The sequence below is a fragment of the Chiloscyllium punctatum genome, chromosome 19 (genome assembly GCF_047496795.1).
Source record: "Chiloscyllium punctatum isolate Juve2018m chromosome 19, sChiPun1.3, whole genome shotgun sequence".
NCBI lineage: Eukaryota > Metazoa > Chordata > Chondrichthyes > Orectolobiformes > Hemiscylliidae > Chiloscyllium > Chiloscyllium punctatum.
Window position 1 is genome coordinate 62257137 of NC_092757.1, and position 17989 is coordinate 62275125.

The 17989-nt window shown below is 41.5% G+C and overlaps 1 protein-coding gene across 7 annotated transcripts in view; it reads left to right on the forward strand.

Moving 5' to 3' along the window:
* The window catches only part of LOC140491405 (syntaxin-1A), a 264150-nt gene that overhangs the window by 9017 nt on the left and 237144 nt on the right, over positions 1-17989 (forward strand). For all 7 annotated transcript variants that reach the window (XM_072589539.1, XM_072589538.1, XM_072589537.1 and 4 more), the window contains exon 2: positions 15311-15388. In XM_072589539.1, the coding sequence (XP_072445640.1) occupies positions 15311-15388 (78 nt within the window). The remainder of the gene's footprint in view (positions 1-15310; positions 15389-17989) is intronic.

Here is a 17989-nt window from a genome sequence, read left to right on the forward strand (position 1 = left end):
TTGTGGGGAATTAGAAAACCATTGTCTTTGACATGCTATTGTACATTATTTGTTTTATTTCAAATATAACTTATTCATAAAGATATCTCTATATACATACTTTTTTTAAAATTACTTACAGTGTGGAAACAGGCCCTTCGGCCCAACAAGTGCACACCGACCCACCGAAGCGCAACCCACCCAGACGCATTCCCCTACATTTACCCCTTCACCTAACACTACGGGCAATTTAGCATGGCCAATTCACCTAACCTGCACATTTTTTGACTCTGGGAGGAAACTGGAGCACCCGGAGGAAACCCACGCAGACACGGGGAGAATGTGCAAACTCCTCACAGTCAGTCACCCGAGGCGGGAATTGAACCCGGGTCTCTGGTGCTGTGAAGCAGCAGTGCTAACCACTATGCTGCCCACTTACTAGAACATTTTGATTCTGTACTGTCTTTATGTATTGAAGAACAAACAAACCCAAGACATTTCTCACATAGATAAGACTGTATTTACAAACATTTGAGGAAGTGGGCAGTTCTGATAACCTGGATGCCCAGCAACTTGGTGAAAAGTGCTATTTGATCTGTTCAAACATGTTGGTCTTCCAATGCTCAGAGTTGACCTTGACTAAGTCTTGCAGCCTGGCACCTTCTAAGGTCCAGGATTCTGAGGGATGTACGAAGGCATGGGGTAGATGCCACCAAGGTGCAGTGGAGAAAGACCACTGTCTAAGGAGGGTCCGGTAACTAAACTCACCCCAATTACACTTCAGTAGAAAGACGTTAGACAATAATCTTTCCTCATTGCGCCACGGTGGTAGATACTCTAACCTTTCATACATCCCTCAGCATGTAGTCCTGGACCTTAGAATGTGTCAGTCTGCAACACTTAGTCAAGGTCAACTTATTGCACGGGAAGACCGTCAAGGTTCAAGCAGATCAAACAGCGTTTTTCACGGGGTTGATGGCCTTCCAGGCACAACCAATGTTTGCCTTGGTGTGCGTCTCAGGGAATAGACTGTAAAGCACAGAGTCCTGCATCTGGATTGTGTGATGAAGCATGGGATGAACCTCCACAAAAAAACCCTGCATCTATATCCAGACTTCATTTGCAAACGCAGGAGATATGTGACAATCTCTATGATAAGACTACAGTTTAAACCGTTTTGGTCAAAGAACCCCTCTCCAAATGGTTAGAAACTATCGCCCTCCCCATTATATTATGCTTTATAATACTCAGGATACAAATGTCTGGCTTACAAAGGGTGATTTATTATTGCTTTGAAGAAAACAAGAAACATGGGTGTGCTGCTTCTCAATGAAAGGTTTGTTGAGTTTTGTGTCCTCCCCTCTGGATGAGCCATTCAGCCAGTCCACTCTGATAGAATTTTTTTTAGACTAGATTAGATTACTTACAGTGTGGAAACAGGCCCTTCGGCCCAACAAGTCCACACCGCCCCGCCGAAGCGTAACCCACCCGTACCCCTACCCCTACATCTACATCTAGATCTACCCCTTACCTAACACTACGGGCAATTTAGCATGACCAATTCACCTGGCCTGCACATCTTTGGATGTGTGGGAGGAAACCGGAGCACCCGGAGGAAACCCACGCAGACACGGGGAGAACGTGCAAACTCCACACAGTCAGTCGTCTGAGGCGGGAATTGAACCCGGGTCTCTGGCGCTGTGAGGCAGCAGTGCTAACCACTGTGCCACCGTGCCGCCCACAATTGTGGCAGTTACACCCAACATTTGCTTCCAGCCCCGCTTCACATTATTTTGTGGTCACAGAAATGATTGTTGTACCTAGTTTGTGTACGTATAATAAGACATTGAAATGGAAATTGCTTTTTAGTTTATAGGAACAGCAATTGACATATGTATCGACTGAGTGTAATCTGACTGAGCTGCTATTCAGAGAGTCTGACGTTAATACATCACTTTGCCAGCACAATTTAACAAATTAACTGCAGCATTTTGGAACAAGCTCTTGCAATGCAGCGTCTTATTGTGGCTGTGATCAGTAAGTTCAATTGGAGGCTCAATTACTGTCTGCCTTATCTGTACCCTGTCTGAATCTCTTTATTGCCCCTATCATAGCACAGAACTGAGTAAACCCCAGATCAGCATTCATTACTTAATCCTGATTTAACTCAGTAAGCTTTTTGCTTTCTATGTGCAGTAATCACAAGTGTTTTTTTTCTCTCAGATTCACAGGAATGGGAAAATCAAACACCTCAAAAGAAGCAGCCCCACAGCCCTCAAATTAAACACCCCCAGGCTCATTACAGCATTGATTAAGTAACGTTAGATCTATGCTTTCCATCAGCAATTGCAGGAAATGTACAGAATTAATTAGGTGTAAAGAGAAACATCTTTAGTCCACACAAAAGCATGCTATAACTCAGCCTCAGAAAATCCTCTCTATGTATCATTGTGAGAGTTCAGTATTTCACTTCAGCCTTTCTTCATGTCCTTCAAATGAGATTGCCAAAATAATCCTAAATGGAAGCAAATATTAAAGAGTTTGTCCTCTGGACTAGTTGTCTCCCACATTGCACACTGCTAAATATGTTGAGCCTTCCATCTTGACTCAATGTTTAATGCCAACTTGGCTTGGCATTAAAACAACAATTATTACAAAATGATACAAAATAGAATGAGACCATTTGACCCATCAAATTGATGCCAGTCCTTTTGAATGAGCTATCCCAGTACTGTAGCCTGCTCTTTCCCCATAGCCCCAAAGCTTTACCCCTTCTAATTGTTCTCAAATTTCCTGTAAAAAAAGCCATAATTAAATTTTATTCCACTACCACCATCCTTTCAGACATTGAATTCATAGTTAAAAATCACACAACACCAGGCTATAGTCCAACAGGTTTAATTGGAAGCACACTAGATTTCGGAGCGTCGCTCCTTCATCAGGTGTTAGTGGATAAAGGAGCAACACTGCAAAAGCTAGTGTGCTTCCAATTAAACCTGTTGGACTATAACATGGTGTTGTGTGAGTTTTAGGAGAAAGTGAGGACTGCAGATGCTGGAGATCAGAGCTGAAAATGTGTTGCTAGAAAAGCGCAGCAGGTCAGGCAGCATCTAAGGGGCAGGAGAATCGACGTTTCGGGCATGAGCCCTTCTTCAGGAATGAGGAAAGTGTGCCAAGCAGGCTAAGATAAAAGGTAGGGAAGAGGGACTTGAGGGAGGGGCGTTGGAAATGCGATCGGTGGAAGGAGGTTAAGGTGAGGGTGATAGGCCGGAGTGGGGGTGGGGGCGGAGAGGTCAGAAGAAGATTGCAGGTTAGGAAGGTGGTGCTGAGTTCGAGGGTTGGGACTGAGACAAGGTGGGGGGAGGGGAAATGAGGGAACTGGAGAAATCAGAGTTCATCCCTTGTGGTTGGAGGGTTCCTCGGCGAAAGATGAGGCGCTCTTCCTCCAGCTGTCGTGTTGCTATGGTCTGGCGATGGAGGAGTCCAAGGACCTGCATGTCCTTGGTGGAGTGGGAGGGGTAGTTGAAGTGTTGAGCCAAGGGGTGGTTGGGTTGGTTGGTCCAGGTGTCCCAGAGGTGTTCTCTGAAACATTCCGCAAGTAGGCGGCCTGTTTCCCCAATATAGAGGAGGCCACATCGGCTGCAGCGGATGCAGTAAATGACGGGTGTGGAGGTGCAGGTGAATTTGTGGTGGATATGGAAGGATCCACCACTTTGTACACTCCAGTCCGACACCGGCATCTCCAAATATTGAATTCATAAGCATAGCAATTTTCTGTTTCTCTTTTCTGTCCGCATAATTGAAATCTTTCACCAACGCTGCAATTCTAATAAATCTTTTCGACACCCTTTTTAAAGCCTTGGTATATTTCCTAAAATGTGATGCCCAGAACTGAGCAGAATACTCCACTCCAGCAAAGTCCTAACCAGTGTTTTATAAAGGTTTAGCATAACTTGCTTTTTGCTATACTCTGTATGTACAAAGTGTGGAACCTAGTGTGTCTGTTTAACAGTTTCTCGACATGGTCTGCCAACTTCAAAGATTCCTGTCTGGAAATCCCCACTTCTCTCAGATTCCTGTATGTGAATCCCCACTCCTGCCCTCTTTAATTGTACCAGACTAGATCATTGAACGTACTTTAAGAGAAGATAGATAAATTATGAAATATTGGGAAATGAGGGTTACGTGGAGCTGGCACTGAAGAAGAGATGAGGCCTCAGCAGATCAGCCATGATGTTATTGAATGATAGTGCAGGCTTGAAGGTTTAAATGGAATATTCCTACTTTTGTTTTTATGTTTTTAGTTTATATTCCTTCTCCTCGTTCTTCCTTCTAAAATTATGCGTTTCACACCTTCTCTGCAATAAATCTCTTAAACTGTACATGTGCCCATTTCACCAGATTCCTATCTCCTCCTAAAGTCTGTTACTGTTCTTCACAATGTTGTTTACATTTTCAAGTCTGGATTATCTAAAAATGTTAATGTTATACCCGTTCTGCTTAAGTCTCGGTCATTAATATGTTTCGGAAACAGCAGTGTTCCTAAAACCGACACAGGGAAGCATCACTTCCAGTCTGAAATACAAACTCCTACCCTCTGCATTTTGTTGCTGAGCCAGTGTTGTGTCATGTAGTCACTGCCCCTTTAATGTCATGATCTTCAATTTTGAATCTGGGTTTATTGTGTGTTACTTTATCAAACACCTTTTAATGTTTCATATATACAAAACCAACAGCATTTACATCATCAGTCTTCTTCACGACTTCAGTAAAGAGCATGACCAAATTTGTCAAACATGAGTAACCTTTAACAAACCTATGCAGTCTTTTGTTTATTAATCTATATTTTCAAAGTCTCAATAAACTTGTTTATGATCGTTGGTTCTAAAATTTTCCTGACCATCCACATTAGGCTTATTACCTTGCAGTTGTGAAACTTAGCCCTCTCCTTTCATTAACAGATATCTAGTGTTTTGCAATCCTGCAGGCCTCTCAGACCACTTTAGTACCTAAAAGTACGGTCAGAGCCTGTGTAATTTACACTCATCCCTCAACAAGTTAGGATACATCCCTAACAAACTGAATTATTTTTCTACTTTTAGTGCTGAGAACCTTTTAAGTACCTCTTTATGCATTTTATCCTGTTCAAGTTTTTGACTTCCTCCTCTTACTGTGACAATGGCAGTATTATCTTTGGTAGACAAAGATCATTTAATATCTCAGCCATGCTGTCTTCCTGCACAAGAAGATCTCTGTTTTGACCCCTAATCAGCCCATTGTTCCATTGACTGTCCTTTTATAATTCTGCTTTTAAAAAGAAGTTTGAGTTCCCTTTAATGCTGTCTGGTAATCTATCACCATGCATTCTTTTTGCCCCGGTTATTCCCTTTCTCCTCCCTACATTTTGAATTCACCTTGGGTTTTCCACTGAATTACCAACCTGGATGTTTAGCATAAGGCTGCTATTCTTGTTTAATTTTATCTACAATATTATTAGTCATCCAGGGACTTCTAGTTTTGGATGCGGTTATTATCCGCCTCGTGGGAATCTGTCTGACTATACTTGAATCACAGTAACTCCTTTTTGAAGGCCTCCTTTCACTGAGTTACTGTTTTACTCTCTACATCTGCCTTTAAAGAGCAGGTTTAACTTGGACAAGTGTCATGAAGTACTTCAGAGGCATGAGGGAAAATGAACATTTTGCTGAATCTCAGGCGGGTCACTGAAGACTTAGTCACAAAGATTTTATATTAGGACAGATACCTGCAAGAGGGGGATGGGGACCTAGGGAGTAGGACTAACATCAGTAAATAGTGTGAGTGATTATGAGGCTGGAGTTATACAATTGGGGAATTAGAAGGACAGTAATATAAGGCTGGGAAAAAAAGGTCACCAAAGCAATTAAACACAAAGATGATAATGTTACATTTGACACATTTACACTCTGAAAGTCATTGTAAATCACTGAGAATAAGGACAACAGGACAGTCCGATTTAAAAGAGCTTTGAATGCGCTGAAGATTATAGAAGGTAACCTATCGAACCTTGACACTTTGAGTTTAAAGAGGTTTGCTCCATAGGACACCAGGTGAATAGTACTGCAGAACCAGATATAGTGGTCTGATAAGTGCTACCACCCACCCATGCAGGCCAGGAAGATTTGGAGTAAGGAGACTGCCATTTATTGTAAGAAAGGAGGAGAGAATTGGGAGATTTTAGCAGTCAGGATCCTAGGCGATTTGCTAATTGAATGCCTGGTGATAGATTGAATTTTATTCAATTTCTCTGTCCATAAAGAGTTCGACTTAGGGGCCACAGAAAGACCTATCACATCAGATCAAAGTTGGGAAATGGCTCCCTTTCCTTTCTCCCACAATTAGATTGATGTGTCACAAAAGACATCAGGCAACTGGGTGAGGTGAGTTGAGGGAGCACTGGCATAAGGCTGGCTGAGAGTAGATCTGAGTTGCAAAACCAATAATGTGGACTGAGAGTACATTGTAAAGCAGACAGTAGATTTGGTGGTAGGGAAGGTGATCTAATTGCAGAGTAGGAAGCAGATAAGGTTGGCACCCTGTATAGTGGAGAAGAGTATGAGGGGAGCTCTCCTACATTTCATGGCGCATAAGCAATGGTGCAAAGGCCTTATCGTAACGCACCTCTGCTAAAATCAGAAGTGAGCACGTTGGAAGCAGATTGAGGTTGCATTTACAAATGCTTGAATTTCTAACCCTCTCTGTCCTTCTTTTTCTGCAGGCTTAAAATTATCCCCATTGTATTTTTAGATGAAAAAGGCATGAATAAAGAATTTAGGTGACTGATAAATTTAAGATAGTATCAAGACAGCCAATTTGAGAGAGAAAATGTGACAATGCAATGGAAAGGATTCTTGAGTCAAAAGCTGAGCTCAGAGTTGAACGTGCAGAACACTGAGGTTGTGAGCTGTCTCATTCACCCATTAACACTGAAGGCTGGAAGGCCATGCAAGTACAGGTGTATGTATACTGCAGGGTTCCAGGTACATACAGTGGTAATATGAGCTTGAGTTCCAGATTATCCTTACTGAGGCATCAAAGATTTCTTCTCTTATGAAAACATATCACTAGTACTGGAAAATGTATCAGTACACCCCTCAAGAAGTTGTTTCCAACTATGATTGTTAGTGCAGAGGGAAAGATCTGAGTACTCCAAGCATATCCTTGAGAAAGGATCAAAGGTAACTCATGGACTTGTTAACATCTCTGCACTTGTGAACAGCATATCTGGCAGCTATCTACGCAGGCCATGCTCTCCCTTTGTAGGTGTTGCCAACTGTGATCGAATCTATACCTGGATAGATTCACAACAAGGCTTGACCCATTCTGCAACCATTAATCTGCTGACATATACATCTTTTTGACATCATTTGAATGCACAAAGACACAATACTCAATTTAATGATGTTTATCTGGTACACAGAAAGATTTCCCCATCCCTGTTTTCAATATTTTTTAGAAAGAGTAATGTTCTGGGTCAATGCTGCAGTATTGGCTAGGCTCTTGTATTTGCTTTGTTTCACCTTTCTATTCTTAAATCATACTTCACGTACCTTGCCCTGTACTGCACTGCAGTCCTTGCCAGTGTGTCTCATACCCTTTGTGATAATCCCTCTGTGTCTGAGACCCTTCTTTCTTTCATATCTCTAGATTGGTCTTATTCCTTCTTATCTAGTGTATCACAGCATTCTTAGAAGCTCACAGCATATAATCTTCCCTCCTAATTTTTGATGCTTTCTTGATTTTCCTGCAAATTGTTTTTGACCAGTGAAATATTTCCCTATGAACAGCAGACACTGTACCTGACAAATGGTGATTGGATATAAGGCCCAAGCCTAGTTGTAAAAACATCTGTTGTTACTCAGCCTGTAATCTTTTATTTCTGCACACACCTACATTATGTCTTTATGTGAGAGCTGTTTCTTGTGTGCCTATTATTCTCTATTGTTATTCAGACCTGCACATGGCACTTTCCATCAATGCAGTCATGTTTCTGTGAGCAAAATTACATTCATTATACATATCTTTTAAGCATATTAGTCAGAGTAATTAGAGTAAATTCTTGCTGTATCTTTAATTATACAAAATAAAAAAAAGTTCCGCATGGTGTCATTTGGGCCAATGCTTTTGGAGTTGAATAATTGAAATGTAAGAGAACGAGTAATTTTTAAGCAAGGTATTTCAGACCCCTTTACTCTTCTGTCCAGTGTAATCAGATTTCCCCTTACAATGTTCCATTTTTTTCTATCTAAATGGCAAACTGTACATCATATCATCCCCCAGCGCCATCAGATCCACCCTGAGCTGTCTCCTCTTCCTTCTCTGCATGGGCAATGTCACAGCCCGGGAGGGGAAGCAGGTGAAGGAGTAAAAGTTAGTGTTCAGATGTATGCTGAAAACCCAGATCTGCCTCTAATACCTATCTCAGCTGGACCACTATCACTGTGCCATTAGACTGTCTGATATTTCCCCTTCCCCCACCTCACCCCAGCTCCTACCTTCCAGCTCAGCACCGCCCTCATGACCGGTCTTACCTGCATATCTTCCTTTCCACCTATCTGCTCCACCCTCCTCTCTGACCTATCACCTCCATCTCCACCCCCATTCACCTATTGTACTCTATCCTACTTTCTCCCCACCCCCACCCCCCTCTCATTTATCTCTCCACTCTGCAGGCACCCTGCCTCTATTCCTGATGAAGGGCTTTTGCCCGAAACGTCGATTTTCCTGCTCCTCGGATGCTGCCTGACCTGCTGTGCTTTTCCAGCACCACTCTAATCTAAACTCTGGTTTCCAGCATCTGCAGTCCTTGTTTTTACCTGTCTGATATCCAGGATGACTTGCAACAATTTCCAGCTCAATATTCCACTGATTCAACCTTCTTTGTACTGCCACTGTCTAGCTCTGTAATGATTCTCTGTAATCTTGGCACCCTTAACCTAGATCATTTACTTTGATCTCTGTATGCCTGTGAGCCACACTGATTAAACTGTAATAGCTACCCACTAAAAGCTTGTCCAATCTAGATTCCCATCCTCCATAAATCCCCTACAATATTCCCAATAAATGAGATTTCTCTTTCCCCTTTGATATTGTGGTGAAAAAAAATCAAAAAAACATCAACATTGAACAAACTTACTAAATGAGGGTTTACAGACCCATGGTGTCTAAAGCTTTTTTTATTCTATACATGTGCTATTGGAGGCAGCCTACCACATCCCTACAGGAAAAGAAATGTAAATTTACAGTTTTAGGTCATGACAGTTGAAGTTTTCAAGACTGCCATTAGCATTCGGTTTCAGTAAGGAAAGCAAGGGAGATGGATCAGGAGAATATAAATGGAGTTGGGGTACAGATCAACAGTAATCTCGTTGAATGTTGGGATGGGATCAAGGGACTGAATGATCTACCCCTGCTGCTGTGAATAATCAAGGGAATAATATTTGACATTTGGCATATATGTCAAACAGGCCTCATAACCAGGTTGTTCAGTAACTGTTTGAAGTGATTAGACAGCAACATGGGTTTCATTCATATTTCAGAGGAATTCTTCAGCATCAGCCACCACCAGACGATCCCCTTGTCACAATCCCATCATATTTGATAATTATATTATGACATTTTACATCAACTAACAGGATAGAGAATTAATGGGAATCTATTTAAAAAAAACGCAAGGCAGTGACCCAGTTAAAGATTTACTTTAAAGTGTATCACACCAAGATTTATGTGATGGAAAGAAACAGAGATGTCAGTGTATAAATTCATATTCTGTAGCTCTAGATCAGAAACTATTAAACCGCTGGTTCCTGTGGAAACTGTGATGTGTGGGGTGGAGTCATCATAGGGTAAATGTCTGGAAGCTGCTGATTGCCGGGATAATTTCCTTTGCTTTCCTCTTCTTTCCTAATTGTGAAACGTAGCTGAGCAGGGACATAACTAATTAGACACTGGAGGCTGCCTTAAGAGTCAGGCAGACCTTTCATGAAACGGAAGGAATTGAACCAAGTGGTATTACAAGTCAGCTCAGCACAAATGTGAAAATAATGAAAAAAGAAACTCCTTGAAATTCCTTATATTTTTTTTAGAAAAATCTTTTGGGGACGAGTAGTAGTTACTGCAGTGCTGTGGTGAGGAGCCTATCAGTTTGGGTGTGAGAATTGACGTTAGAAATCATTATGTTCACTTGTAGACTTGATGTCATACCCCAGGGTTAATTGAGATCACATCAATGAAAGCAGGTGGAGGCTAAGAACCTACACTAGCAGTTGGATCAGATCGCAATTAATCTAACTCAATGAATCTACAGTATTGCAGGTAGTTGAAAAGTGCACGGAAGTGACGATTATGTAGCTCAGTCACTTCAGGATAGAATCCAATTTAGAGTTCTTGTGGTACAGTGGTAGTGTCTCTACACCTGAGTGCAAAGGCCCAGTTCAAATTCCACCTGCATCAGAGGTGTGTAAGTAACACCTCTGAACAGGGTGATTAAAAACACCTTCAATCCTACAGGCCAACTTGATCCTGGTACTTTGCAAACACTGGCTGGAGCAATTCAGCAAGACAATAGTTGCTGTTGAGGTTAAATCTATAATTTTAAAAATAGTAAACATTGGTCAAAACTTCATGACAATTAAACAGAATGCTACATCTAAGGTAAGCAGTGATTGATTCAGCTGTATAAACTAGAGATTGCAACTGGAGTCCAACTTTTGGTGGACATGAGCTTTTTCCATTTTACCGACAGTAGTTTTCGATGAGTCTGAGTTTTCAACTCTGGAATGCTAGGTCTGTAAGTACATTGAAATAAGTGTCTTTATGGGGTTTTTTTGGCAGTAATTTAAAATGAACACCTCCTGCTAAAGGATTTGGAGGTTTGTTAAGCTCAGTAGTGCAATGGAATCAGGACCGAATGGCACTTTAAGAAAACTAAAATATTGTGGATGCTGAAGATCTGAAATAAATCTAGAAAATGCAAGGAAAAGCTCTTGCAGTCTGTCAGCACCTATGGAGAGAGAGCCAGAGTTAATATTTCAAGTTCAGTGTGACGTTTCTTGTGAACCTAATGGTTCAATGCCAGATATGTGGCAGAATCTTACAGGGTTCTGAATGAAGCAGACTACAGTGTATATTAGAAAATGAAGCAAGGCCTATGGTTGTCAACTGTCCTCAGTTAAGGGAGGTAGCGTTCAGTCAAGGAGTCCCAGCACACTAAGTGAATGGTTTCCTTTATCACCAGTCCAGGGCTTGGACCCAGTCAATCCAGCTGCATTAGACAGAGTCAGGATCCTCTCCTCATAAACGAGGAGGAGCGGAATGTCAGACAACCCACTCCCTGCCTTGACTCTTTCTACCCTATTGTGGGCTGTTTTTCTCCTGATGTGAGAGAGAGAGAGAGGCAGGTGTTATGGAAGATGAAAGTGGGTGGCAAAGCTGTTACTTGGATCGTAGGTCTGGAAGATCGTATGAAGGTCCTGCAAGGCAAGTTCCTTATCCAGCTTGGCGTTAATAAAAGCTGTGGCGCAATAAGGTTCTTTTAATGGGCATAATCATCCACCGTGTGAGAAGTGGGGCAGAACTATGTCCACAATCCTTTCCACCCCAGACATCAGATGGAGGCAGGAGGGCAATGGGACCTCACCTGACCCCCTCCTGCCTAATTAAGATCCTTAGCACACCAAACATACCACAGGAGAGGACACAAGATTCCATTCTATATTTGTGTGGATGATTGATTTTATTTAGTGATGTTCATTGTTTAATAGCAGTCTTGTGGCTGTGTATCAACTTAATTTCAGTTCGCCAGTCTGTCTTAGTGGTTGATGTCAGTTAGTGACTCTGCTGTGTCTCAATGGGTTGGATTTCAGTAGGTTAGTTAAAGTGCCTAATTCTGGGCAATGTCGGTTTGCAGCACAGAGTTTACCAGCGGCTGTTTGAGGGAAGTAGAGGTCAACACCTGCCATCAAATGAGCTATGAGTGCTGTTATTAGATTGTCTGCCATATTCTCTATCAGATCAGCCTTTCAATATCTACAATCTGATTGATCCTGACTCCAAACACAAGCTAGCCAACTTGCCCCTGCTTCAGATTAATTAGCAGGCTGTCTTAAATCAGGGAGACTGATAACAATTTAATGGATGATCCAATTAACCTCTAACCTTTAAAGTGTTTGCTATTTCTGCTTCTGTTGCAACTTAATGCACATAGTATGGTGCAGAGAGACCAAGGGTTACAGCCACATATTCATAACTCTGATTGCACGGAAGCTTCACAGTTTTATTGATTAAAAAAACAGTATTATCTTTACTTTCCTACAGTTCCTGTCATCAGCACATCTTATTGTTTCAGCTATATTTTGCACTGATTCCAACATAATTATGTGACCCTATTTCATCTCTACTGAGCCCACAATCTGCAAGCAACTAAAGTGTGACAGGCTGGAGAAAGGATGTGGACGCAGGACAGAATTCTCAAATAAGGCTGGTTTTCTACAAATAACCCCCTGAATCTTTTCACAAAACTCAAAATTCAAGTGCTAATAATAAAAGCTCAGGTCTCCTCAAGGGATTTTTAGACTTAACTTGCTGGTCATAGTAATCTGTTTCATGTTAATACTAATTGCACATCAGGAATAGATTAACTCTTGTGGGTTACTTTACTTAAAACAATGAAATACATTAAAAGCTATGAAGCAGACATTACGGCAATCAACTTGTTTCTGTGAATGCAATTTGCAGCCACAGTAGACTCACTCCCAGGTAGACTCTTGATAGGGATTGATCTGCTTACCTGTAAGTGTTTTCAACATGCTTCGATGTTATAATGAACAAAGACATTGCAGTTGTCTCATGTACTTTAGTGTGATTTAAGACTGTTGATGATGTGTTTTATCTGTAGATTAATTTGGTTGCTCACAGTTCAGGCATGGTGAACCTCATCAGCATGATATTTTTCATTAACAAAACAGAAGTTGCTGGAAAAGCTCAGAAGGTTTGGCAGTATCTGTGAAGAGAAGTCAGAGTTAACGTTTTCGGTCCAGTGATATTTTTCACTGTTGTTTGCCTTGTCAAATACTGATCATGAGTTAATAATGAAGTGCTCATCAGAGGTTGTGTAGCTCTCTGGGTTTATATATTTAAAACTGAAAAACACATTGCAAGTTATGAAGCAGACATTACAGCAAACCACCTAATGTGTATATGTGCAGCTTGCAGATTCACAATCAGGCAGAATTGTGCCATTGTGTACAGACAACACATTAAGTCTTTCTCACAAGGAGATACACCTACAGTAATCTGGACTGCACATGGTTGTGTAAGGTTGCCCATTGTCCCAGGGGCAGAGTCATAAATTGGTCCAGAGTAGGATGGAGTGCTAGCATCCTGCTTCCAATGGTAGTACATGTGGTAAGTACCCACAGTAATGCCCCAGAGAGCAGCAAGCAGGTGGTGAACAGATTTCCAAGACAGAGTGGAGAGCTGGTGCTGCACACCCCAGCGAAGAAAGCTGGTATTCAGAGACCATGGGTAGGCAGAAAGATATAATTTTAGAGAGAGAGAAAGAGACAGATCTACAGTAGAAGGAGAGGTGGTGTGTAGTTTTGAAACCATGGTAGCAGCCTTGAAATCAGCTGTATAAAAAGGGTCAATTTGACATTTCTAGCCATGTTAGCCTCCTTCACTTGCTTACACATGGCCTTCAAGAGTATATTTTGCTTTCCTCTTCCAAAAATGGGTGCTCCAAGATATTGTTACCCACCTGCCCCATGTAAATGATCTGACCTTGAAAACTCCCAGCTCTACTACTACTGTGATGTGAGTGCTGCTGCATTGCAGTTCCATAAATGGAGCTAAATTGCAGGTATTCAGGGACCATATGTCCATGGTGCTGGTGACTGTACCTTTACTGATAATTCAGTTCCCTTCACATTATCTGCATTTGTGATTCCTATTCAGCATCCTCTGATTGACTTTTGGTTGTGTCAGCTGCAGTCTTGGCTGTGTTTTAAATCTTCAGATCTGTGCACAAAGCATCATTGCTGAGATGTCAATCCTTCCGTCAATATTTAGTACTCATGCCTATTAATGTGGCATTGATCAACAATCCAGTTCTCAAAACAGAATCATTGCACCAAGATCAAGAGAGCTAACCCAAGTGCCTGAGGCTAAAAAGGAAGATCTTGCACTCATTTTGTGGCCCCACTTTTGTATTTCACTTGTAATATCAGGTAAAGTGGCCAATTTATCTGTGTTCTTTCCCAGTAATTAAACTTGGATTATACATGATTGTTTTTTTTCCTGTGATTCTACAGCCCTGCAATCTTTGTGATTAAATAACATGAAGCAGAATCACTGACTCAAGCCTGACACTGCACCTGTTTGTGTCCAAACTGAAACTAAAACCATAGCTTACAGGAGCTCCTCAGTGTTTCACGTTAATAAACAGTGAAGTGGAAGGAATTAAAAGCTGTGTTTGAATTTCTGGCTACAATAGGAAATAACGCAATCAGAGTTTGAATTTCTTAATACAATTGTATTCAATCTAGATAGTTTCTGCTTTCAGTTTCTGGAAATGCTACCATCAAAGGTTGGCACCTTTAATGGGTGGCATGGTGGCTCAGTGGTTAGCACCTCTGCCTCACAACACCAGAGATCCTGGTTTGATTCCGGTCTCAGGTGACTGTGTGGAGTTTGCACTTTTCCCCCTTTTCTCCATGGGTTTGCTCCAGTTTCCTCCAATAGTCCAAAGATGTGCAGGCCATGTTAAATTGGACCTAGTGCTCAGGTGGATTAGCCATGGGAAATACAGGGTTATAAGATAGGCGGAAGGTCTCGTTAGGATGCTGTTTGGATGGTTGGAATGGGCTTGTTCGGCCGAAAGACCTGTCTCCACACTGTAGGGATTCTACGATCCATGGACTGCCCTCTGATAAGCTAATAAATTCTGGCCTAGTCTACCGAAGCCCTCATCCTGTGAATTGATTAATAGGAAAACAGACTTTAATGTACCAGCTTGGATATTGCTAAAATGTTTAATGCACACAGATAGAATACACTATTCAATGGTTAAACCTATATTGACATGAATCCCTTCCCCTTAAGACCATTGGTCTTAATCGGCTCTTATGGAAAACTCAAGAAGGGTAAAATTAAATATAATGCTGTAAATAATTCAAGTGAAAAGTAAGATGGGCAAGTTCAGATCCTTAGGGTTTACTTGGGTGTCATTGCCTTGTTCAGTGGGTGAATTCCTGACCTGGACTGTGTGTAACATTTAGTCTTTATTCTTTCACAGGCAAAGGACAGCGATGATGATGATGAAGTCAGTGTTAACGTGGACAGAGACCACTTCATGGATGAGTTCTTTGAACAGGTGAGATTATTACAAGTGGAGGCAGAAGGATGAGCACATTGAAATGGCCATGGTAACAGCTGAATTTGAGTGTCATTGTAGGTGCATTCCAAACGTGTGTCAAAGTCACAAAGGTACAGCAATATGACTCTGGATCGTGAACACAAAGTGTTAAATGTCAGTACAGTCAGATCATTATTGGGAGCAGTAGAGTAGAGAAAAAAAGTAGTTAGCATACTAAAACAGTCCCAGGACAAGTGATGTGATTGCACATTGCAGGAGATTCTGGATCCCAGCATGATCCAGTAAGAGTCTATGACTCAAGGAACTTCAGCTCAGAGACAGTGAGGTTGGTATGCTGTATGCACTGCAATGGATGGAGGACGGCAAAGTTTACCTGGACACTTTATTCCAGAAGGCAGTGATGTTGCTTTACAATTGGATCTTCCAATTTGGTCAATAATCAGGGCCAGGAGGACATGAGCAGGTAAAGGAATTGAGAAGGTAGAGCCTCAGCCTTTGCAGGAATCCGACAGGTTTGAGTCGCTTGCACCCTATATGGACAAAAGTAGGTGCTATGATGTTGGTGAGCATTTTAATGGAGGAAGTCACTCAAATGTTGAGAATGGGGTGATGTGTCACAGCTGCAGTGTTTGAGGGCTTCTGGATACCCAGGTGATCCAGGTCAGAAATGCCTGCAGTAAGTGTTTGCAGCTTGAGCAGCTTTGGCTCATAATTCATGAGCTGGAGATTGAACTACAAACACTGTGACACATCAGGGAGGAGAAAAGTGACCTGAATATTTTGTACTGGGGGCAGTCAGATCTGTTTGGTTATGGTCTTCTGAATTGGTCAGGTGGAATAGGAGAGTATGAACTTGAGTGAGGCTGTTAAGGAACCCAGAGTGTCAGATTTTGCAATTGCACTTCTACTTGTTTGGATGTGAGTGAGGCTGCGTGGTAGATGTTCTAACTGTCCATGGCACTGTGGTACAGAAACTCATTCAAATGAGGAGAGCCAAAAGCAATGTAGCAGCAGTAGGGAGAAGTATCATGAGCGGAATAGACATTGTTCTGTGTAGCCAAGAATGGGAGTTCAGAAGACTATGTTGACGACTTGGTGACAGGACTCAAGAAGCTGTTCTGAACTGAACCTTGGAGTGGATGGGAAAGATCCTGTTGTAATGGTTCATATTGTTACCAGTGACATAAGCAGAACAAGGAAAGATGCTTTCCCTTAGTCAGAATGAGGACTTAGCCCCAAACTAAAGATCTAAACCTCAAGGCTAACAATTTATTAACTGACCCACATACATTTGGAAGACTGCACATAAGATTAGTGAAATGAATTAGTGGCTCAAAGACTGGTGTGAAAGACATCAGTTCAGGTTTATGGAGCTCTGGCATCAGTACAGGAGAAATAGTCAGGAAACAAACATTAGAACAGCCTGTATGTGATCTATACTGGGACCAGTGTCCGAGCAAATGCTATAACTAGGCAAGTAGAGAGGGCTTTAAACTTAGCAATGCAGCTGAGGAATGCAACCTGGGTAAATGTAGAAAATCAACTGGTAGAATCAAGCCAGGAGAGCAGAATAGTAATTTGGGAAGGGAAGGTCAGAGAAAGACAGGATGAGACTCTAGTAAAAGAGACAGAATAAAGCTAAGGATACACCAACAGTCAAGATTAGATGTTAAAAGATAACAAAGAGATAGATGGCATGTCAAATGATTGGACAGAATACCAATCAGGGCAAAGGATAACTAAAAGATTAATCATCAGAAAGATATCAGCAATATGACAGGAAGCTACCTGGAAATATAAAAAATGGATAGCTGGAGCTTTTACAGGAATTTTAAAAAGGAAGGGGGTAAGTAAAGTGAGCACAGGTCCTTGAGAGAGAAAGAATTGATATGAATAAATTTGCTCCTCTCTTCATTACAGAGGATACAAGAGACATTCTAGTAATTATTGTAAATCAAGAGGTGGAAGGGAGAACTAACTGAAATTACAATCAATAGGGAAGTGGTGCTGAATAAATTGATGGAGCTGTGAACTGACAGGCCCCAGGTCCTGATGAATTTCATCTAGTGGCTTAGAAGAAAGAACTAATAAAACAGTAGATATATTGGTGTTAATTTTTCAAGAAGTGCTAGATTCGGGAAAGGTACCAACAGAAGGAAGGTAGCAAATACAAGTTCTCTGTTCAAGAAGGGAGCGTGGCAGAAATCAGGAAATGATAGGTTAGTTAGCTTGATATCTGTTGTGGGCAAGGTGTTAGAGTTGATCATTATGGAAGTTACAGTCAGACACTGAAAAAGCTCAAAGTAATCAGGAAGTGTCAGCATGGTTTTGTGAACGTGAAGTGATGTTTAACCAAAGGAGCTCTTTGAGGAGTAAAATGCACTGTAGATAAAAGGAAGCCTGTAGACATACTGTACTAGATTTCCAGAAGGAATTTAGATTAGATTAGATTAGATTAGATTAGATTAGAATTGGTGACGGAGAAATGGTTTACTATTCCTGGCACGCTAGCACAGTTCCTGGAAAAAGTGAGTGATTTGTACCATTTTGACTCTTTCTGAACCATGTTGAGCTCAGTGTTCTGGTGAATCATATAAC